The sequence below is a fragment of the Manduca sexta genome, chromosome 7, assembly GCF_014839805.1.
Source record: "Manduca sexta isolate Smith_Timp_Sample1 chromosome 7, JHU_Msex_v1.0, whole genome shotgun sequence".
Taxonomy (NCBI): domain Eukaryota; kingdom Metazoa; phylum Arthropoda; class Insecta; order Lepidoptera; family Sphingidae; genus Manduca; species Manduca sexta.
The window spans coordinates 9,683,121-9,708,070 of NC_051121.1; the positions used below are offsets into that span (position 1 = coordinate 9,683,121).

Here is a 24,950-nt window from a genome sequence, read left to right on the forward strand (position 1 = left end):
AAGCATTAATTATAATTTTACATAACACCGGTTTGAGCCGATTATAATTAGTAATAGAACAACTTTCGTAGCGTCCATCGTGTTTTGTGAAATTATGTTTATGATGCGCTAAAGGTGCTACAGATTCGTGAGCGATACGCTTATGCTAACAAATGACATTTTTAGCGCTGCGTACAGTGATTGTAATCGGAGTTTTAAATATCTTCTCAGTCTTCGTAATGATTAGTTTCGCTTAAAGCGAGTGACGCTTGAGACTTTTAAGTATATAATGTAGGTATTTTGGAGAGATCACGTGAAATAATTTGATTCAATTACTCTGCTGGCTAATTACTTACGCGTTGTTATTATTACATACATTATATTGTAGTTAATAATGACGTGTTCCCTCCTTCCTATTACTTGGGGTCTTTCAAGCGGAGCGTGAAGAAGCAATTATGTAGGTCGACATGACTATACCGACTGTCCGGGATGCTTGTATCTTTAGCCGGTGGGCACTTTCGCTGGGCTATACATTGTTTAATAACAGGTGCACTGAAACCAATATGCCGAGAGACAATAAAAAAAAACAAATAAAAAATCATTATAAGAATTCTGTAAAGATAAAATGTTCTAGCAATTTTAAAATTGTATTTTTAAAACTAGTATATTACATATCCCATACATTAGCACCCACCTTAAACAAATTGCAGCATGTTGTGTTAGTGTAAACATATTGTCAATGATTATTTTATAACCACAGGATATTGGCTAATGTTTAAACACGAATGATGTACGTATTACTAATGTTAGCCAAATCAATTTGTCTAAAATTCAATATAAAATCAATTATAATTTCATTATTTTTTATTTTGTTTATGATGTAATCGTTTATGAGAAATCATTAGCGTGGATCGAATCCGTGTGTGATGGCAGAAAATTGTTATGATATAATTATAAGAAACTAGTTGACCCGACAGACGTTGTCCCGTCTTAACTATGAATTTGGAGCGCGCATTCTGTCAATCGCTGACAATTATTTCAAATAATTGACATTTATATAAAATTAATATTTTCGTTAAGTTTTCTTACGTTTTCTAATTTTCCGCACAGTTTTTTGATCCGCGCAATTTCTTTGTTTTTTTTTTCTTTCATAAGAACCTTCTCCTGACAATAACAAACACAACAACAAAAAAATAGTGAAATCGGTCCAGCTGTTCACGCGTGATGGCGTGACCAAGGGAAGTAGGGATTCATTTTTATATATATAGACTAGCTTCCGCCCGCAGCTTCGCCCGCGTGGATTTCGGGTTTCAAAAATGGAGAAGGTGCTCAATTTGTCGGGATGTTTTTTTAATTTATGGTGGTATGCAGGTGGTCCGATTGTCCGGTCAGGGTCTGATGATGGGATCCTGGTGAAATCGAAGGAACTTTTAACCATTACGGTTGCACACGAAATGACGGAAGCTTAAAAAATGGAGTAACTTCTCCCGTTTTCCCAACATTTTCCATCACTGCTATGCTCCTATTACTTGTAGCGTGATGAAAAGTATACTATAACCAGCTCAGGAGTATGAAAAATAATTGTACCAAGTTAAGTTAAAATCCGTCGAGTAGTTTTTGTTTCTATAATGGTTATACAGACAGACAGACAAAAATTTTACTAATTGCATTTTTGGCATCAGTATCGATCCCTAATCACCCCCAGTTATTTTGGAAATATATTTCATGTACAGAATTGACCTCTCTACAGATTTATTATAAGTATAGATATGCAAAAGTAGCTCAAAAATTGTCCATAACGAAAACATGCATTTTAAAGTAAAACAAAAGAAATAATATCGTGAAGCCAACCAAATAACTAATGATATATTAAATTTTGTGACTGTTCAATTTAGTCGGGTCCGCGATATCACTTTTGTTGAGTTTCAGAACGCGACATTACATTATTATATTCTGTGCTCCAACGCACACTGCTTTGATATTAGGAACACACCTACATTGCTTAGACAACAGTGAACTTTTATACAATAGCAATAAAGCTCAAATTGACTCTACGTATTAGTTAGAAAACGTTTGTATGGGAAATAGAAAAATGCTGTTTTGAGGATTTTCCCGGCAATTATTCGAATTTTTCTCACCTTTTAAACCTTCCCTAGACCTCCACGAATAATTCAAGACCAAGATAAGATAAATCCGTTCAGCCGTTCTCGAGTTTTAGCGAGACTAACGAACAGCAATTCATTTTTATATATATAGATGAACGGTGATTGTATGTTAATTTTATTTGAATATCAGTATACTTAAGGTTATAGATTCTGAAGTTGGCACGGTTACGAGGCTGGGTAAACTTATTTGGGTTTTTTGACACAATTTACGTAGAAATGGATCCTATAGGAGGGAGAGAGTGTCAGATATGCAGTTAGTCGTCTAATCTAACCTAAATCCATTCCGTGACTGTCATGTGTGATGTCTAAAGTCATGTACTAAACACTAGTAGATTCGATGCTTGCCACTTTAAGCTAGGGATATTCTACTGTTTCTGTAACTTCAGTACTCTCTCCAATTATATCAAGATAGCTAATCTACATCTTAGGTTCCAATAGATTCGATGCTTGCTATCTTTAAGCTAGAATATTTTTAATGTTTCTCTGTTGCTTCAATACTGTCTATATAGTCAAGGTAACATCTAGATCTAAGGAGGTTCTCAATTTGAAGATATATTAATGAACGAAACAGGTTATTGTATGAATGTTTTAAAATACGTTCTAATAGACGATTCATCGATAAAAAGCGATCAATTTATTGTGCGACTTTTATGTAATTTTGTACATTTCTTTGTATAAATAAAATAAATAAAAAAGCCTTATTATTCCTTGCATTATTACAGGGTTATCTTATAACTAATAGGTGTGTTATTTTGTTAGTTAAACTAAAATTGATGATTAGTTTTGTTAGGTTTCTTTTATGGACTCCCTTATTGGATAAGGCCTCCTCCAAAGATATATTTATTTATTTATTTAGCACTTTATATACAAAAGTATACAGGCGGACTTAATGCCATAGGCATTCAGTCAACCTTAAGGTGGTGCAGAGATAATCATATATTCTATATACCTTTGTATATATGTTACATAACACATTTCTCATTCCAGGTGGTCCCCACACCGCCCTGGCCTGCGACGGCGCAACTCGCGCAGCTCACGGCGGGCGCGCGTTCACCTCCACCCCCCGACCCGGACGCGCCGCTCAACCTGAGCAAGCAGCGCTCCCCTTCGCCAGCGCAGCCGATGATGCTGCCCCGGTTCGTCCCCTACCCACCCATGGAGGAAAAGTCTCCTTACATGCCTAAAGAAGAAGAGTATAGCGCTTGTAACAGTGAGTACTTTTTATTTGCTATTAATTACGTTTGAGTGCCTCGGTGGCGTAGTTGTACTGCGTGCGGTACACCACATTTAGGTCCTGGTTTCGAATCTCGGGTTGAACGAAATGATGTTAGCTTTTTCTACCCAGAGCCTGGAATTTGTGCCGCATATGATGATAACCCGCTCTATCACATTAAGAGACACGTGGCTAAAAGTGAGTGCCCTAGTCGGACCTTTGCCTCCTCTTTAGCCAGTGTAACTACTGGATATACTAAGACTTCACATCTCATGTCTCAGGATGGCGAGCGCTGTGGAATACCAAACATTACTTTGTAGTTCAAGGTTGGATGGTGTTTCTACTGTTTATGGGCGGTCGTTTTGCTCACCATTAGGCGAACGGCAAGTTCGTCTCGTTCAAAGCAATATTTTTAACGAATGCATTGCTTTTTTATATAAATAATCCATTCAATCTACAGAAATACAATTGGAAATTATCTAACGACGTTCTCGAAAACAGCAAACGACAGCGTGTGAATCAGATAAAACGTGACGTAAAAAAACGTCACAAGTACGTACGAGATCCAAAAATATTGGCGCGGCTGTCCAATCAACTCATCTAATAGGCGTAGTACACACTTAAAGTTTAATCGTAATAATTATACTTTGAAAAATATAATGTTTGACTAAAATATTTAAAAACATAAAAAAATATATTTTGATTTCTGTGGTAGTATATAATAGGTGCATTTTATATCGAATCTAATAAAAAAAAAAAACATTCCATACCAAAAAGTTTATTAAGAGATGAAAACTGGACACCGAAATATATACTTAGTTTTTCTAATCTTCCTAAACAGTGTAATTCTTCTCCAGGTCATAATTACAAAATGAAAACTGTCCCTGTCTATCAGTATTATTGTAAAGAAACTTTTGATCACAACTTCTGTCCTCTTAATATAATCTATACAAAACTATAAACTACTTTATGACGTTGAATAACAAATATTTTACATTTATATTTATAACTATCTGTCATATCGCGATGTCAAAAAAACACGTATTTAATACTGCTTATTTGTTAAGCAAATTGTTGTTCAATTTATATACAATATGTTTCGACAAATTGGTTACATTACTAATAGTATCTACGAAGGAAGCTATATATTAATCATAAAGATATCTCGGTATATTTCAATACTGCAAACATAAAAAAAACGTATGACCGATCTACTCTATTGCATTCATTTTGAATGTAAAATGCATTTGTCATATTAACATCGTGTGTAAACTATTTGTAAATCATATTACGAAAACATCCAATTACATTTACAAATTTCAGTGAATCCGACAAAAATTGTTATGATTTGAGATTCATATGCCGAGAGCGATTGCTCATACGACAAACGTCTAATGCGCATACAATTTCTCATGTAACATTACGATATTATTCATTGAGTACTGATGACACAAAATCACATTAAATCAACTCAAATGTTGATTCCGCGCAAACGACTCGAGCACAACATATCGTACATACGTTAAACATAATCAATTTTAATATCACAAAACTAGATCTGTTGCGAAACATTAAAACAGAAATAAACAAGGAATAGTCTTAGATAAATAGTTTGGGTAACGTGAAATGTTAAAATGAAGAAATGTACCGTGTCGCCTCCAAACATTTTGATGTCTAGCATTTAATTGCTAAATATAATTAATACATCTTGTACTGTAAAACAGTTATACTGTAATGCCGATATTCAGGCCAAGCTCGACTGTGTGTTTCCAGCTATGATATTCTGACACGGTGTCGTATGGAATCTTGTGGACTGTGGTTAATGTGTTCGACGCACAGACACTGTGTACACTTCTTGTCAGCAAAGTTAAGCGATGGACACATTAAACTATTAAACGAACATAAAAATGACGTAACGAGTCACGACAATAAACAGTTTTAGTTACAAATAACGTTCATTAAAGTTGTAGCGGAGATATTGGCTTGGTATTTATTAATAAACATTAAAATTTAAACTGTAAACAACTGCCTTAAAAGAATTTCAGCAAAAATTACCGTCGCAAAAAAATCGTAAATTGTTATAAAAAATAAAATTAAGTAATGTAAAAAAATTAATTAACAAATCGTGTATACCCAGCGTTACATGTCTTCTCATTTTTATAGCTATTTTAAAGCTGATTACGCGGAGCTTTCGGCGAGCTTTGTTGTACTGATTAATTGTCTCTTGCTAACATAATGGAGCTTTTGTTACGCAATTATATTAGTCGTTAGGGAATTTTGTACGAAATAAAATGTTTTATGTTCATAAAATAAAAATAATCATAATGATAATGAACCTTTAGGAGGAATTAGGTTTGTGTGGTGAACTAGTTTTGGCACGTAAACGCTTTTAGTAGGCGGTATTTTGTAATATTCTTCAAATTATATAGAATCTATTATGACTTAGTCTTAATATATAATATACTAGCTTATGCTCGCGGCTTCGCTCGTGGGAAGCAGTTTTCCGGGATATATTTTTTTTCCCACTTACTTAATACATATCGTTATATTATGACCAATTTACATAATATCAATATAAATCGTAGCCTATGTGTTACTCTGATGTATAACCAATATTACTGTAAAGTTTCATTCAAATCCGTTCAATAGTTTTTTCGTGAAAGAGGAACAAACATCATCTTCACAAACTTTCGCATTTATATAAACAAATTATAGAATAGTATACTTATACATAATTCATATTTACACCATCCGGAGTGTTCGAATATGAAATGTCATAACTTTCATATAATACCATCATAGATCCACAACAAGACAAAACAGTATCTACTTTAAATACTTGGCTCGTTCCCAAACCAAAATGGTTACAAAATCGCAACTGTCGTTTGGTTTCCTTTAAAACAAGAGAATAGCGTGAAAAGCGAAATAGATGGCGCTCAGGACGCACACTTCCGCTCGGCCCTGTACAGTCGCATGCTGACGTTAATTACAAGTGCAACGGTAGGAATATTGATAGAATGATTTATTTGGATACGTGTTACATCAAATTTGACTAATTGGTATATTAAGTGGAAGATGTTTGTGATATTTCTGATTTAATTATAATTATAGTTAGGGCGTATTTTCTAAATATTTGTACCCAATTAACAAATTGCAATACATTAACCTTCAAGAAAGCGCGCGGCGTTGAATCGACCGCATTTAAAACGTTTTTGTGTACAATTCCTAATATTTTCGTTAGAACTCTTTCTTGCCCTAAAAGAGGGTACCTTTTAAGATCACTATAAACAAATCGAGCCATATACTCTCCGTCTCCACAACTAGTATTAGCAACTGAAACTTAAATAAAAAAAATATTAAAAAACACACACACATCATCATGCATTTATCCCCGAAGGGGTATGCAGCTGTGCAACCATGGCACCACTTTTCGCCAAGTGTGTTCCGTCCCATGATATGATATCGGGCACAAATTTCAGACTCCGGGCTGATACTGAGCAGAAAAACTCAAATATCACTTTGCCCGATGCGGGATTCGAGCCGTACTGCGCACGAAGTAGAACTACGCCACTGAGGCAGTATTAAAAAAAAACACTTGATATTTTTGTTCATTTATATTCCTAAATTACATTAGAAAAACTAACTTAATACTCTTTCTTAATTACCAGTTTGATCCATACAAAATTATTTGAAATCTTAAAATATTAAACGCTAACACTTTCGCGCGCAACAATATCGGCCAGTGCATTCATCAAACAGTGTATCTAAGCGTGAATCAAATGTAGGATGTCATAAATTTAATAACAGTGTGTCAAATTAATTCGAGGAAAGAGCAGCTCGGCGGCGTGTTTCCGCGCCACCCGATTTATTGTGTGGACACGTGTCGTCTAATGTTTCGGCCAAAATGTTACATACATGACCTACATATTTAGTGTTAGACTTTTTTAGAAAAGCAGCGATAGCCTAGTTAGATGTAAAACGTACTGGCGAAATGAAAGTCCGCAGGTCCAAATCCCAAGGGCACACACCTCTGAATTTTCTAAAATTGTGTGTATTCTTTGTGAATTATCGCTTGCTTTAATGGTGAAGGAAAACATCGCGAGGAAACCTGCATACCTGAGAAGTTCTTTATAGGAATTTAGAAGGTGTGTGAAGTCTACCAACCCGCATTAGGCTAGCGTGGTGGACTAAGACCTAATCCCTCTCAGTAGTAGAAGCCCGTGCCCAACAGTGGGACATTATATATTATACAGGACTGATATTACATAAAGCCTATCTGATATTACATAAACCTACCTTTATCATTACTTGATAAAGGTCACGAAAACACGGTGGATGCAGGCCACTTTCGACAGGTCCCTCTGGAAATGCTAGCGGAAGCTTATGGAGCAGTGGACTTTATGTGGCTGATGATGATGATAAGTCTTTTAGGTAGTCTGTGTGAACAAGTGCTATTGTCAAAATTCGAATCTACATCATCAGTATGCGTACTTATGTTTCATTATTTCGCATTTAACTATACATCTAGACATTATGTTTAACATCCAGTGTCTAAATGTGAAGCTGTTATAAGTATTTTTTTTTTTTATTCATTATTGCAGTAATTCTGGTTAAATTTAATGTGTTTATTTTTCGGACGACCAACACCTCAGTCTACCCCGTGACCATGAATGCAGTATTTGAAACGTTGGGAGAAAATTTAAATAAACAAAAAATCGCCATATAATCCGAAACTAGTTTTATTATTAATGTAACCCATCATCATTAGTTACTAATTACTTGCGTCATCTCGATTATGAGAATTTATTGCAATCATTTATAATGTAATCTCGACTTATAGGTATCTCTATAATTTTTAACGGGCTGATGAACTGTGAAAAGCGATTCTCAGTTAACATATTTATTTTTACACCACCACATTGACCCATTCCCACTCTTGTCATTCATATTAAAATGTGAAATAAATTTATTTACTTTAATTCCAGCATCTTCATGGGCCCAATCGCCGCAGGAAGAAGTGGAAAAGGCAAAGCTGGTGCGTCAGCCGAGACGCGATGAGACCGGCAAGCCCCACATCAAGAGACCCATGAACGCCTTCATGGTGTGGGCCAAGGACGAGCGCAGGAAGATCCTGAAAGCCTGCCCTGATATGCACAACTCTAACATATCCAAGATCCTCGGGGCGAGATGGAAGGCCATGTCGAATGCGGAGAAACAGCCGTATTACGAGGAACAGTCAAGACTTTCGAAACTACATATGGAGAAACATCCTGACTATAGGTAAGTTAAACTGTTAATGTTTACTCATGGAATATAGTCAGAAAGTATTGCCACTTATTATTAAGGGTAACTTAGACAGGAGAACCAAAAACGAAACTTTAAAAATACATTTAAAAAATTTCCGATGTTAACTTTAATTTTTCTATCATCAATGTCATGGTGAAGAAAATCTATTTTTTTTTAATAAGTAGATGTTTCATTTAAATATACAAGAGTTTGTTTTTAATTTTAGGTACAGACCAAGGCCGAAGCGGACATGCATAGTCGATGGGAAGAAAATGCGAATATCCGAATACAAGAACTTGATGCGAACGCGTCGACAGGAGATGCGTCAGCTGTGGTGCCGGGACGGGGGGAGCGAGCTGGGCTTCCTCCCCTCCCTCTCGTCTCCAGGACCTTCGAACTCGTCCCCACCCCCCAACGGAGGCAGCTACATGAACCCCTCGTTTTCTCCGCCGCTGTCCCCCAGAGAGGATGATTGAGGAACGGCGCGCGGCTGGCCATACCCGCACGCCGCGCCTCTCTCGCTCCCGCCGTCGCACCACCCCTGGTAATTCTATTCTAGAATGGCGCACCGATATGTGAAAACGATCAATAATGGTCTCCAAATTAGTGACAAAATTATATTTATAATTTAAACTTTGATTTTGGCTTGAGTCAATGTTTTTAAACGGACACGAAGTTAAATAATCATCAAGTAACAGACATCCAAATGTGTTACTTGATATCGATGAAACTGTTGCGTGAAAACTTGCGTCTTTTCGAAATGTAGGGGTTACGTGTGTCTCTTTCTATGTACATACGAGTGAGGGAGACAAAATTATTATTTCTCGAGGAAGGTTGTCTGCCAGTGTCTCAAATTGGATCTCTCATTTAAAAATATGTGTAATTATAATGAGGTTATTCCATTAGTGAATTAAGAAAAACTGTAATCGTGGACATGTTTAGATGAATGGCTTTTTATACAGGAAACAGTCGGCTTCATGATTTATTTTGTTTAATTCTTTCCTTATGAATATAATTTTGGCTGTACGGTCTAATATTTTTGCCTTGCCACTCAAAGATACCTATAATGATAAATATGTATTTATAAATTATATCGATACAGTAAACTGCCGACTTAGAATTAATAGTTATTTTAAATATACGGATTTTCTCTCTAATAAATTTGTAATATCGCGGGACTAGGTATCCATAAACGATAAAGTTGTAGAATCAGGCATTATATTGTCAATAGGTCAGACATGTAAGAAATATGTAGAAAATTAGGCAAAAATGTAAATATACCACGTTTCTTCTACTTAACTGGATGTAACCTATGACAACATTACGATGTATTTTGTGTAAATAAGTGAACATTGTAGATATTTCATTATTTTATAGCGTTTGGCTAAATGTTATAGTTTAAGGTTCAAATATTAGCGTGTATTGTTAGGTTTAGACGAAAGGATCTTGACTTTTAAGTGGCCATGTATAAAATTAGGTACGTTATTTAGATGCTCCTAGTTTTAAGCGATTAAAATGTGTCAAACCAAAAATGAAGCGGAATGCTTGAAAATTTATGTGTTTTGAACACGCGGCGAACTGGTTATGTTGGTATACAGTGAGATTTAAAGCATAATGATCTAATACTCATATTGGTACTATAACTAGCTCAGTGGGTAGTTGTAGCCAGTGGAAATATTTTAACTATATTTAAAGACAGCATTTTATTTTTGGAAATAATGATTCGAATAAGTGTTTTTTTGTTTCGAATGATTAGACTTAGATTGTCTACCAAAATACTTGTAAAAATTATTATTGCTTACCTACTCTTACATAATGGTCATAGAAGCTAATAATATAGTGAATATTGGTCGTACTGAAGCTATGACTTTACGCTAAGTAGGGGGTCAATTTTTAAGCCCAGTGTAAATTTTTCGTGTTTGAATTTGAAAATGTGCCCATTATGTTGTGGGCCTTATTTGCCGCCATTTTGTGCCAGCTGACTAAAAACGTGTCATATTTTTGTATTTAATAATTGTATGTCTGATTTTCTATAAGAAGCAACCGATCAATGGGGAGAATATTGGTCGATATTATTTATTTAGTGTCGTAGATGTTCAGTAAAATCATCTAAATACGATACTTTTTGTTTTCATTTTTAATTCAAACAAAATTAAACCATATCTCCGCCAATGGCGATTTAAAATTCCCTAAACTGTAAAAAACAATATTTCGCTTTATCGAATCGTGCAATTTATATTAAGTAGAAAATAGAAATTAAACTTGTAGCTACACGTAATCTACAATTTATATAAAGTAATAATTGTTAGACTTGTAAAGATAAGATTTTCGTAAAAAATCGCACATTTCGCGACACTGAATGCCATGTCATTTTGTTATTTATTTTTTTAATGGTAACATTTTGTTTTGTTTTCTCTCTAGCTGTACTCCTTGTAAGTAAAATGCCAGTAATCGAGAATTAGTTAATCGAATAAAAGTGTATGTGAATTAATGTTTATAGTTATACGTAGTGTGTATTTAAGGGTCTAGATGACGTTACATTATTTATTTTTATGTTGGAACAATGTAAATACAATATAGATTGATGGACGTTAGTTTGTGGTTATTTAATGATCGATACTTAATATGTCTACGTTAAGATCTCGATCGATTTTTGATTTTATAAATCTTTTAATTTATTACAAAAAAATATTTGATTACTTCTTGCCATACGAACTTGTTTACGAACTGTACTTAAATTGTTATTTTGTTTTGCTTTAGTTCTGATGCGTCACAAAATTGTTTAACTGAAAGTACAATTTATTTGCGATGTTTTACTCTGTATGAGTTGATGCCCGAACATAGCTTTCGAAAACATTTCAAATGTGTAAGTAGGTAGAACTTAGGTTTTAATACCTAGCATATATCCAGGACACATTGTTTAAAAATTGTGCCAAAACCCAAAAGTATATTAAAAAATAAAATATTAAAAAAATATTGCATTTTGTTTCATTTACTACTTCGAACTTTCAGTCACCGAAACGATTGCCTTAGACTGCCTACCTGTTTAGTCAGACTTAATGTACTATAGGCACTTCGTCTAATGGACATATTTCACTACCTCACTATTTCAAGGTCTTATGTTAATTTTCATTAATATAAGAAAAATTGAGATTTAAAATTTTCATGGAATTCATTAGAAAAGACAATTATGATTCCCCATTTATTTACCTTCGGGATTATTAGATTTTTTACTGAGACATAAATTATTTAATTAAATTTGTATCAAATATATAACAGCCTTGTAATAATAGGCCATCATTGACGTATATTCTATAGACACGACCGACCATATAAACTATTTGTCCAAAATCTGAACTAAAATGGCAACCAAAACGTCACTGTTATAACCTGTTTATTCACTTGACAACAAATAATTTTACATATTTGACTAATATTTTTTATTCGCACCCAGGTTTACACTTAGACTCGAGTTCTTATGAGCACCACCCCGTACTTACATAACCACACGCTTTCAATGTTGAAATCATACTAGTCAGGTGTGCGGATTACAGTACAGTTGAGTCGAACACAATGAGTACGGAACACGATCTAGTACGTGTCTACTACATAATATATTATATGGATGTAGGCCAACGATTTTTCTACCAAACAATTAACAAATACCATGAAATAAAACAAGCAGTACAATAGATATTTTATTTCTTACAAGTTTCCGCATACATTAAACACCGAAGTATACACAGTTAAGTGATATGACTACATTTGCAAATTACAAAAATATAACAATTTATTTACATTTGTATCAAAATTCGCTGCCTGGGGCGAAGGCCTGACAACCAAGCTCAACGAAGCACCCACAGGCGCCATGATCTGCAGTCTCCCAATGATCCCTCTAATCCATAATAGAATTCAAATATAATTCGACGGTTCCCAAAAGCATCTGCAAAATGTCTAGTGTCAGTATAAAAGTCTTAAGTTAAGTGAAAATATAAATATCAATTACTCACCTCAAAATAGAAATTAAATTATTTTTGATAACAATCAATAGTTTTGAAATAATTTGGTATTTATATTTTCACGTAACTTAAAAACCATACTGAAACGACATTTTGCAGATGAGATTTTGTTTTGGGGAGCGTATTGTATTGCCTCAAGTCGAGTTTTCATTGTAGCTATACTTACGCACAAGTTTGAAACAATCTAGTGTCCATGCATAGGTTTTCCTTTCTCAAACTACACTTCGTACGCATATGCTTGCCAAATGAAAACCGGCTTTACGGCAGTTATCGAAGGTAGAGTATAAAAGCACCATCTTATACGGGGGATAATTTGTAGTGTCCAACGATAAGTCGCAAATTACAACTCAAAATCCCACCACATTAGCGCTAGTGTAGCAATAGGGTAAAACATGAAGTTAGCAGTTGTAAACAGAGTGAAGTGTGGCGAATTGATCAATTTCATATATTGACTATTGTAGTTGGTGTACAGAGGTTTAATGAAATTTGAATATGTGTAACATCAACTATAATAAAATGGAATTATTTTTTATTGTATAACTTACACTCACACCTTTTTACCCCGAAGGGAAATGCAAAGGCGTGACTGGTGCACCTTTTATCATTCGTATTCCGTTCTATGCATAGAGCCATGTGATAGGGGGTGAGCTTATCTCTATATCGGGCACAAATTCCAGACTCCGGGCTGATACTGAGTAGAAAAACCCAAGATCACTTTTTCGACCCGGGGATCGAACCCAAAACTTTAACACTGCAGTGGTACTGTAATACAACTACTCCACCAAGGCCGTCCATAATTTAATATCCTACTCGTAATAACATTTGGCGCTATTAAAATTTACCCACTTGCTACCGTGGCGCCACCATAATTTGACACTTTTCGATGAACACTTTCTCACATACAAGATGTTTTTTTTTGCCTTAACCTCCATAGACAGAGTATATAAATAATAAATTTCAACTAAAATACATATAAATCAGGCAAGAATAATTTGAGCGAACTATTTAAGCTTAAATAATTAAAGTTATTGATATCATTAAGCTGGCAACTTTGGGATAAAAATAATATCTATACGTTATTATGCTGTATTCAGACTAACACAACGTCTTGTGCTTGTTAATAATCAATAAGTACAATTTATTAACAATAAGACAACATAATTGTACTAGTATCTACTGATTTTTCAGTGTTTTTATAACAAAATTTAGGTTTATACTTTACTGGACATACTTAATAAGACTTAACATCTCATGTCTCAGGATGACGAGCGCAGTGGAATACCAAACAATACTTTGCAATTCAAGGTGTTGGATGGTGTTTCTACTGTTTATGGGCGGTCGTATCGCTTACCATTAAGCTAACGGCAAGCTCGACTCGTCATTCAAAGCAATAAAAAAGAAATCTACACCATTGATGACACTATAATTTGTTTATCTGGTTCGATTAATCGATTAATCGAAGTAAATATGATTTAACGGCCTACAAAAATCTAAAATTTGATTACTACAAATAAACTGAGTAGACTGTAATTATGTACAAACTTTTGAAAAAAATAATAACAAAAAAGTAACTATTTAATACACAATAACAAAAATTTAATAACCCCCATTAAAAACATTTTGTACCTGATTAAGTACAATAATTTCAAACCAAAACGCAAAATATAACACACATCATAAGATCTTCATATTATTATGACATAGCTGCTAGAAAGTAGTTTTAATTCATATTATGCAATTTAATTCGAGATAAATCACAATTTAATGTCACAAAATCATCTCTACAAAACATTTATAATTAACTAAACCTATTAATGTTTCATATTTGTTGATATCATAAAGCTTTAAATAATTAAAATCAAATATAATGTTTTGTCTATGGCAATACTGTTTCAGCTGCTTAGTTTCGATCATAGATGGCTCTGTTACAAATTTATACAAGAAATGGCTTATTATAAATAGCAGATCCAAACTGACACAGAAACGAATCATCAAATTATTGGTATTGTCAGGAGGCCCTATTCCGTCTTTGGAGGCATATCCGACTTTTTAGAAAAGGCGTTTCCTATCGGAAAATTTCGCCTTTCGCCACTGCTATGTGCCATGCTTACTGCCACTACGGCTTGCTAAGCCGATGGGCTATGTCGGTGGCTTTCGTTCTACGGATTACAACACCCGTAATTGCAAAAAGACGGATATACACTTGTAGACGGAATTGGTCCTCGACTGTAAATTCACATCTGATAAATATTAAAGTCAAACAGTCATACTAAGCGAACGCGGAAGAAACCTCGAATTAACATATATCCGATACCTTATCTATCAAGTTTTTGCATTTTCATACATATCGATTTAAAATTCTAAAAGCTAACTCTACTAGTTTATTTTTATTAAATAACGTTGCTAATAGTTACAACTGCCATGTATTCGAGTATTTAACATTGATCAAAGAAATATTTTCACGATATATTATAATACGTAAGCTGGGCCTTAATCTATTTTAATACATTCGGTTAACAGTATTGAGATTATTAATACCCAAACAAATATTACTTAAAATAGATGCTACACTTGTTTTTTGTTAATAAGAATATTTAAACACGATTCAAATTCCATATCATAAAGGAAAAAAAACGGCGTAGTTAGGTGTGGAATGGACTGCCGAGAGAATGTCCGCAGGTTCAAATCCCAAGGGCACACACCTCTGAAATTTCTTAAATGATGTGTGAATTATCGCTTGCTTTAACGGTGAAGGAAAACATCGTGAGGAAACCAGAGAAATTCTCTGTAGGAGTTCTGAGGGTGTGCAAAGTTTACCGATCCGCACTAGGCCAGTGTGGTGGACTAAGGCCTAATCCCCCTCAGTAGTAAAGGAGGCCCGTGCCCAACTGTGGGACAGTATATAATACAGGGCTGATATTATTAAATCATTTTCTACCAATTTCACATATCATTACCCTAGACTGGCAAATAAGTGGCTGCTAACAGCCCTTTAAGAGCGACATTAATGGGCATGAAATATGGTCTATTTTTGTTTGTCAATTTTTATGGTGAGACAGAAAACAGTATAACCATAACCCATATACGAACCTTTATAAAAAAAGGTGGAAATGAACAATCTGCTTTCTTTTCAAAATTGTGTTAAGGCGTTTTGATATCGCGTAGGTACACGCAGGGGACTACTATACATATGCACTTTGCCCCAGCAATTGGATATGGTTGAATAAATTGATATTAATTATACAAACATTCACACACGATTTTTATCTCCGAAGGGATAGACAGAGACGCAACTGGTGAACGCAGTTTGCGCCGTGCGTATTCCGTCCCATGATGTGATAGGACTTAGAAGTCGAGTCTATTGCCATACTTTTTACCCATTCTTCTATCGATATACATCCATAATTCTTAGTGAACCATCTATTAAAAATAATCTATGTATCCAAAGGTATTGCTTTTGATACAAATTTAAAGCTATTCTAACATAAATCCACTACACATTTGTTCATGTTTGCCTTCAATATACTCCTATAACTTAACGGTATAATATTTATTATATTATAGGAGTTATTTTAATAAACCGGTGGTTATTCTCAAAAATTATTTCATTTAATCGGCGCGCAAGACGGACACAATCTTACTTTGTTCAAATCCAAACACGCCCCGTGGAAAGTGTGGCAACATTTAAAAACCCACAGTCCGCCATCTTTGATCAAAACGTCATTTTTTAACGGCAGCCCACAGAGTGCACAATCTGTCAAACCTTCATTATTGACAGATAGATGGTCTAAAATGTCACTTATTGACTTCACTGACTCGTCCAATACTGGAATCAAACCCCAGTTAGTAGATCTTGCGGCGACGCTTATCGGCAATGCTGTATTTTTTATCTGTCCATCCATTGTTGATCGCAGTATTTTGCATATCTGGAAAAGTAAATTATGTTATGAAAAATCAAAGATACTTCCAATAATTAAACAGTTTTAAATTTATGTGACATATTTTATTTTATATTGACTCATTGAATTATCAATGTATAATAGACGACCGACCGATCATTTTGTTGCACCAGCCTTAAAATTTATAATCTTAATTATATTGACCAAGATCTGCGACAAAATATGAAATGAAAATATTATGTTTGTAAATGTAGGCGTATGCACGCTGTACACTGACTGTTTCATAGTTTTATAATTTTTAGTATTATTGTTTTTCGTTAGTTTTTAGTTATTGCTAAATACTTTTATGTGGATTTTCTCCGCAATTTTACGGTGATGTGCGTGTATTAGCTTATATAATTAATCAGACTTTGTATAGAAAAGACTTATTAAAAAATATATATATATTTAATAACAATATTATAAATGAATAGACAATTGATGACAAAAATAAAGCCGGAGTTTCTTTCTGCCTTTCTTCTTCGGGTAGTCATCGCTTAGGTAGTTAGTGAAAGGCTGGTAGGTTAGCTAGGTTAGGGCTTTTATTGTCCTCACCGGTGAGGATCGCGACGCGTTTCTCCCTTATTGCTTATTTAAAATACATACATACATAATTTTATTTCTTCTTCCCTGCCAGCCCGAGCTGGCTTCTTTGTTTACTAAGTATATTTTTCATTTATTTTATTGTCTTTGTTTATATAAGCTAATCTAATTAAGTAATAATTGAATATTCTCATGTACCTTGACTTATCATAAGTGCAACTATGTTCGCCTACGTGATGAATAAAGCATTTTTATTTATTTTTATTTAAATTAAGGCACTTTAATGATAATAAAGCTTAATGGTAATAAGGCACTTTTTGTGAACTTAACTAATTGTATAAAACAACATTTTATTTTGTAACAAAACATCATAATTATCTCCCCTAATTGTGAAAACTTTTAATGCGCCTTAGTTTTTTTTTTACTGTGAATTCTGAATTCATATTGTATTACCTAGCTGTAAGTTTTCCAAATAAATGAAAATATATATTTTTTTTGTTTCAATGTATTTTCCGAAATATTAATAGCTATTCTTTATGTGTTTTTAATCGGTCCATGTATCGTGGAACGCAGTATTTTGCATAGTAAATTACATTATGAAACCAAAGGATACATTCATATTTTGTCAATGTATTTTCCGAGGTGTTATTTATTGCCTATTTTACGTTTTTTTTTTAAACTACTTAATGCATGAAACGGAACCCTCGCATGGTACGTCTTCACCTAAATTGCACTAATTACAATATAACGTGGTAAGAACCGAAGCAGAGAGAAACAGAACAATGGTGTCTACCCAATCTCGCTTACAATAAACCTATGATATACTAAAATTTAATTATAGACAATAAAATAAAATTTGCTGGTGGTAGGATATTATATCCGTCCGTATAGCGACCAGCATAGATAAGGTGTTGAAACCCGCCATAGTGGCCTACGTAAATGCGTCGCGTTCCGGGATCAGCCTGTGTATACTCGGTTCCAACAGGCCGGCATAATTGTGTCGACTGTCGAGGGGTAATCATCTCTCGTCAGTCGACATTCTATTGGACCCCACTCCACTTACTATCAGGTGCAGGGGGGCCATTTTTCGTGCCCGCATACAAAAAAAAAACAGTACTTACATCATCTCTCGAATCTGGATAGTTATAGGAACTATAAATGGTGTCCGTCAGTTGCCCCGTTATAGTAGCATCAAACTTCTCCAACATGGTCACCAGCAGACAAGTATGGTAAAACTTGACAGTTATCGCGCCCGCTTCTATCAAATGCGCATGCTCTTCCATCACTTTAATAGCATTCCTACCACCAATCGACTTTATCATTAGCGCTCCCAAATCGTCCCAACTTAATGTATCCTTCACAGAAATATGATCGAATTTTTTCGAACAATTTAAACACATATTTGCATGCAACGTGACGTATAACTGCACTGCCCTACTCCAAATGTCCAGAGTGAATTGTGGAAGGAACGAATGGAGTAAATTCTCGTCCAACATTTGCAGTAGCAGCCTCAGTATATTCAATAAGTCTTCATTCCGCCGTAGATAGAGAATCTTCCGCCACAAATAAGGCATCCGTTTGCAAATGTCGTAGCACTGGTCTCTAGTTTTACTTGACCATTGCCGCTCAACGAATTCATCTATCAACGCTGAGAATGTTGGAGTGTAGTCACTACGAGCGTATGGAAGGGGGTAACCACATTCGCAGCCAAGATTCGTCAGTTTTTGCGTCTTCATGTTAACAGATATGCACGAATCCACGAAGTATTTGTACAGTATCTCATTTTGTATGATCGTATCGAAAAATTCCCCCTTTTTCGAGGTACCGTTCAAGTAAGTGAGGAAGATATTACTCGGTATGAACTTCGACTCTTCTAAAGCACCGATCGACACGCAATACTTCTCTAACGACAACATAAGCTCGTGTACCTCCCTAATATCACAGGCGAAGCTTTCGATCATAGATATTAAATTCGATTCTTCTGTTTCCTTACCTACTAGGCTTAACCTAAAATATTGATACAAAGATTTGCACGCATTATCGTTAGCTAAACTATCACTGTCTACTTCTATGGTTTCTTGACTAGATTCTTTGTAAATAATATCGTTATCAAAATCGACATGCGCGTCCTCAGTTATATTTTCCTCTCTAATCACCCTTTGATTTTGAGGTGGATTGTAATCTTGGATAATCGGTTTCTCCACACCAAGTGTTTTCATTTTACCCTCAAAATCTTCCCATTTCTCTTTTAGAATCTTTTTGCTTGTGCTTATTTTGTCTGATACAGTAATACTAAGATCTTTCAAAGTTTGCATCGCTTCTGGTGTCAGTGTACCAAACTTGTAATCATCATTATTCTTTATATCTAAATCTTCATCTAACAACGTAGATTGTGCACGATATGAGTTATCTACAACATAAATACCAGACTTCATTTGAGTAGCATCATTATGTTTCAAGTCTGAAAATTTATTCAAAACTTCTTGTATCTTACTTATCGATTCTTTATCTATTTTATCTCTCAAGCCCACTAAAACATGAAGTTTTGATGGCAGAGCGTTTGAAAGTAAGTAATCACTGAAATAGGCGCACAATTCAGCGCAGAGTAGATATTTCTCATCAACATAACACTTAACTAAAAACTTGTCTATTTTCATGAATCTTAAAGATTTTAGAGAGCCATTACTTAACCATAAATATATAATGTCGTGAAACACTTTACAATCTATAATATCTGTGTATTTGTCATACCAAACTGTATGGTCCTCGTTTTCCAGATTAAGGAAATACAAGGCGTCTCTCTTAAACGAAAATATGGCACCATTCATACAAATTATTCTTGGAAAGTTTACAGGTTGACCCTCTTCACTAGAAGTTGTATCGCCTATACAAAAAGTCTCATTTTCATACAACTCTAAAGAAACGACATTAGTAGCATGCCTGCCTAAAATTTGTTTGAATTGATGTGTCCGTCGTACTGTGCCTTCAATCGTAGCTTCCCAGAGCCTTGAAGACGGTCTTGCGCAGAATATTAAAGTATTTTCTAAATCCTTGCCATCAGCAAAACCTATATCATCATTTGCCATATTATACTTTTTAACTTCTGAAAATGGCTTCTCATTATTGTTTGTGATGGTGTACTGTTTACTTTCTGTATTTACAAAACAAGCTCCAAATTCGCCGTCTCTGAGTTTCTGACCGATCTGTCGGTATTGTTCCTGCACTGTGTCACAGATGTAACAACGTGTTAAAGTGGATACTAGTAGCATGCAAGACTTGACATCAATCTGGCATACCCGAGAATCCAGATTCATGATTGTTTGGGAAGAAACCTGGAACATAGTCTTGGCCTGAAATATAAAGTGTTGACATTATTTTCGACTCGATATTATATTCTGAAGCTTTGTGTCATGAGGATAAATAATAAATGTATCAAACCTACAAAATTTGTGGAAAGTATTTTTTTTTAAGTTTTGATGTTTAACCAATGAAGTTTGCACAAGCTGATTCGATTTAGACAAAATTGGCACACAATTCGACTAATTCCTGCATTAATACTTTTTTTCATAACAAATGCTTAATCCAAGAAAATTTACAATCGACTACAGCCACAACCAAAATAACTCACAATAAAATTCTGCAACTGAAGTACTGCTATCTTGCCAACATCATCCCCTGTAAACAGCATGTTGTTGTTCCACACCATGGCGGTGACCTCGTTCCCTTGGTGCTCCTTGGAGGTGACCGTCGAGTGACCAGCGTTGAGCGACTGGTCGCACTCGGCGACGGTGACCACGCCACGACCGTTCGCGAAACCGACGTGCTTCTCGTCAGTCGATATTGACAGTCTAGTGATAGCACCATCCTGTAACCATGATATACATATATATTATATACATACAACGTTGATTACTGAAACGTATGTAGTCTTATTCAGAGTAATTTAAGTATTTATTTGAACTTCATGGGATCTAGTATGACGAAATGTGGTTATAACCTCAGCCTACCTCGGAAAACGGGAAAAGGGGCGATGCAATATACAAACTTGTCAATATAAGTATTACTGGTGGTAGGTATCTCATATGTCAGAGTCCGCCTGGGTAAGTACCATTATAATGTCTATTTCGGCCGCCAAGCAGCAGTGTGTAGTCACTGTTGTGTTCCGGCTTGAAGGACATTGTAGCCAATGTATAATATCTACTGGACATAATGAGGCTGAATATCTCATGTCTCAGGATGGCGAGCGCAGTGGAATACCAAATAATACTTTGTCGTACAGGGTGTTGGATGGTGTTTCTACTGTTTATGGGTGATCATATAGCTTAAGATCAAACGATCGGCAAGCTCGTCTCGTCATTCAAAGCAATAAAAAAAAAAACATACAAACCTTGTTCGGTAACAGCTGAACAAACTCGCACGGGTTCCTGTTGAATATGTAAATGCCTCCGCTGGTCGCGCCGAACGCTATCAGCGACCTTGACACGTCGAAACATGTGTACTGAAACAAATTAATGAGTGAAAGTTTTCCATGACATTCTTAGTAAAGGCCAGGTCAAAATACCCTGAGCCGGGGGTTATGCACGAAAACATGGATGAAGGTGGAGGAAGCGAGAGAAGTATGCCAGTATCGTGCAAAGTGGCAATTCATAAACTCCGCCTAACCCTATGGGATAGGCATGATCCTATGTAAGTTTTCCAAATTGTAGGATGGATCTGAAGGCAGGGAACAGCCCACGTGATAGTAAGTGGATTGTCGCCCCTGGACGTCAGCAATGCCAGAACACAGCCAAGGCGCTGCCTACCATGAAAAACTTTTTTAAACATCATTTGAAGAACATTTATCGCTAAGGACACAATAATTGTGAGCATGATGATCCGCCATGACCCATAGTGCCTCACGTAATTATGGCGCTTTCCGTGCTCAGCCTGTATATATCCAGTTCAAGCAGGCCAGCATAATTGTGCCTACTGGCAAAAGATTGTTACTACACTTACCATCAGGTACAGTTACCACTTGTCGCAATACATATCTCTGGTTCACTAATACAAGGTGCTATTTAATATTTGTAGCACAACTTGAATTATATATATATATCACATAATGCCGTCTTCTTCAGCAAAAGATTCCAGCAAGCCCAAAAGATGAATGCAGGGGAACCATGGGTTATTGCATTTTCTAATTTTAACCAACATGACAATTTTAAATCTCATTTTTCAAACATAAATAAAGGTTCATATAAGACCTTGTTATAGTAAGCCAGCGATATGAATGAGACATATGATATGTATTTTATTTTTATCCTATCGGTGGTTTGAGATAAATGATACATTACACACAATAATATTACTATTTTACATGTTATGATACGTTTAAACATTGTGTTATGTTGTGTTCATCATTAAATATTATTTTAGCCTATTTAATTTTATTACTAGCTTTTGATCGCAGCTTCCCTGTGTAAAGGATTTTTCTGGGATAAATATCCCTCAATATATTTTCCCAGGATAGAAAGTAGCCTATAACATTCGCAGGGTCTTACACTTTCTCCATACCAACTAAAAATAATCAGTTCAGTAGATTTTGAGACAATCAATAACATACAGACCGACAGAAAAGGGGACTTTGTTTTATAATATGTATAGATTTGGGGATTGCCAACATAGTTTACAAAAACACATAAAATTGCAACTCAGACTACAGGCAACCACAACATGCGTGATACAATTTTACAATATTACTAAATTAAACATTATAAGGAATATAACAAAAGGATGGATTTATCAGAATGTTAGGGCTCTAGTTAACCAATCTCACTTAAGAGTTTTCCTAAATATGGACAGCGAATTATGAAATATCACGCTATTGAAAAAAAATATATTTTCTTGAAATAAATAAATCAATTGCTTATTAAATAACGCTACCCCACATTACTATAAAAAAATCAGATGTAGTTTTATTTTAATGTATAATATATGTATCTTGATGAACATTGAAGTATCAGATACATGACAAATTTGAATAAGTTACCAACTGACAGAATTCTTTTTTAACATTACATGTCTGTTAGTCTGACAAGGGTGGACTTATACAAACAGACCAGACTTTTGGGGGAGCGCTTCAGGTGTTTGCAACCCTTAAAAATAATAATTTTCTCCCATATAACATTGTAATAAATAGTATACATGGTTCATGAAATAATTAAGAATAGGTTATTTCATTTTATTGAACAAAAATACAGATTTAGCATTACATTATTTTGACAAATAATTATATTTTGATCACTGCTCTGTTAATGTATTGGTTTCATTTCAACCAAATAAGGATGGATTTTTATAGAACCTTAGAGGTTGTTCTATTATTAAAAAAACTTATACCAATGTTACATTTCTTTATAAAATTTTAAGTCTCTATACCTAAGCTTGTATAGTGTGACTGAAGTGTACTTTGCTTATTTTTTTGCCAATCCACATCAAATAAACAGTAATTCGGGAACGGACTAGTTTAAAATATATTTATCTTTTTTTTATTGGTAACAAACTTAATATAAAATGCCTTGATTTACTTCACATGGCAGTCACTCTTTGAAAGAGTTACTGATAGCTTTAAAGTGTCATTTCATATTTTAAACTTAAAAATAATTTCATTAACACTTTTTATTTTTATCTAGGTATTTCATGCAATAAAGAAATTAAATTGAAAACAATTTCGAAATGATGTTTTTACGTTTATTCAATAGTTATATTTAAACACAAGTGCATTAATATTTTGAACAATAGCCAAAATCTGAATAAGAGGAGGCACCAACCTTTATTCGTTGCACTGACTTAATCGGATAATTAATAGATTCCGTAATATCTGGAAGCTCTAATAGCATATAAGGTGGTATAGGACTAGACATTATTGTTCATTTTTCATTTAAAAGATAAATCAAATTCTACACACACCAAATTCCCAGTGACAATAGTTGACAGAATGACAAATACTATTTTTTTATTTTTCATATCAGTGACAGCTCTCAGGGCCACAGATTACAAAATGTCCACCCTATACAGCTAATAAAACGTATTTCTAACAATAATTTACGAAAACTAAATAAAATTAGTGATAATAATAAAAAAATTACTTAGAAGGTTGGAAAACAATAAGAAAACCTAATAAAAATAAAAAAAAAACATTTACAATCATTCGGAAAAGGTGGCAACCAGGAAATTTCTACATTTCAGGCTGTTGAGAAAAAAATATTTTTACATGTATGGTCACTTCATCCTGATACAACCGAGAATGCAATTGCTCAACATGTCACCAAATTATGTGGGTCTAGTAATATAAAAGTAGAGAAATTAATTCCCAAAACTAAAAGAGATTACGCCTCATTTATGATTGGAGTGCCGGAGTCTTTGTTTCCGGAAATTAATGATCAGAAAAGCTGGCCATTAAATACCCGTTTCAATAAATGGGTCTGGTTTCGAAACTCAACCAAAACAAAAAAAAATGATAATAAATAAGAAATATATTCATATTTATTACCAGAATGTCAGGGGCCTAAGAACGAAGACTGGTATTTTTATACTAACCTATTAGCTTCATCTTATGATTTATTTGCTGTTACTGAGTCTGGTCTTAATGATTCGATTCATGATGGAGAAATTATTCCGCCTGGATTCAAAATCATACGTTGTGATAGACAGGACGGACGAAAACAAGGAGGTGTCTTTTTAGCAGCGACATCGCGCTTCGAACTGAAACGTGTCTTCGTTGGCAACGTGGATGCAACCTTATTTGAAATTGTCAGTGGTCTCTGTTGTC

At 34.7% G+C, this 24,950-nt stretch overlaps 2 protein-coding genes across 3 annotated transcripts in view; one reads left to right on the plus strand and one right to left on the minus strand.

Moving 5' to 3' along the window:
• Nucleotides 1-11,612, plus strand: part of LOC115442973 (transcription factor Sox-5) — a 182,585-nt gene extending 170,973 nt beyond the window's left edge. Inside the window, exons 5-7 of one of the 2 annotated variants that reach the window (XM_030168325.2) lie at nt 3,132-3,354; nt 8,343-8,637; nt 8,870-9,119. In XM_030168325.2, the coding sequence (XP_030024185.1) occupies nt 3,132-3,354; nt 8,343-8,637; nt 8,870-9,119 (768 nt within the window). Of the gene's footprint in view, nt 1-3,131; nt 3,355-8,342; nt 8,638-8,869 lie in introns of both variants that reach the window. The other variant, XM_030168261.2, reaches the window with a different exon arrangement.
• A 716-nt stretch (nt 11,613-12,328) lies between these two features.
• LOC115441759 (Hermansky-Pudlak syndrome 5 protein homolog) lies at nt 12,329-24,123 on the minus strand. The gene is made up of 5 exons (XM_030166695.2): nt 23,950-24,123; nt 21,531-21,641; nt 20,772-21,008; nt 18,265-20,493; nt 12,329-16,588 (listed from the first exon to the last, which is right to left on the minus strand). The coding sequence occupies exons 1-5, from the start codon at nt 24,040-24,042 to the stop codon at nt 16,268-16,270; spliced, it is 2,991 nt and encodes a 996-aa protein (XP_030022555.2). The 5' UTR covers nt 24,043-24,123; the 3' UTR covers nt 12,329-16,267.
• Nucleotides 24,124-24,950: the final 827 nt, after the last annotated feature.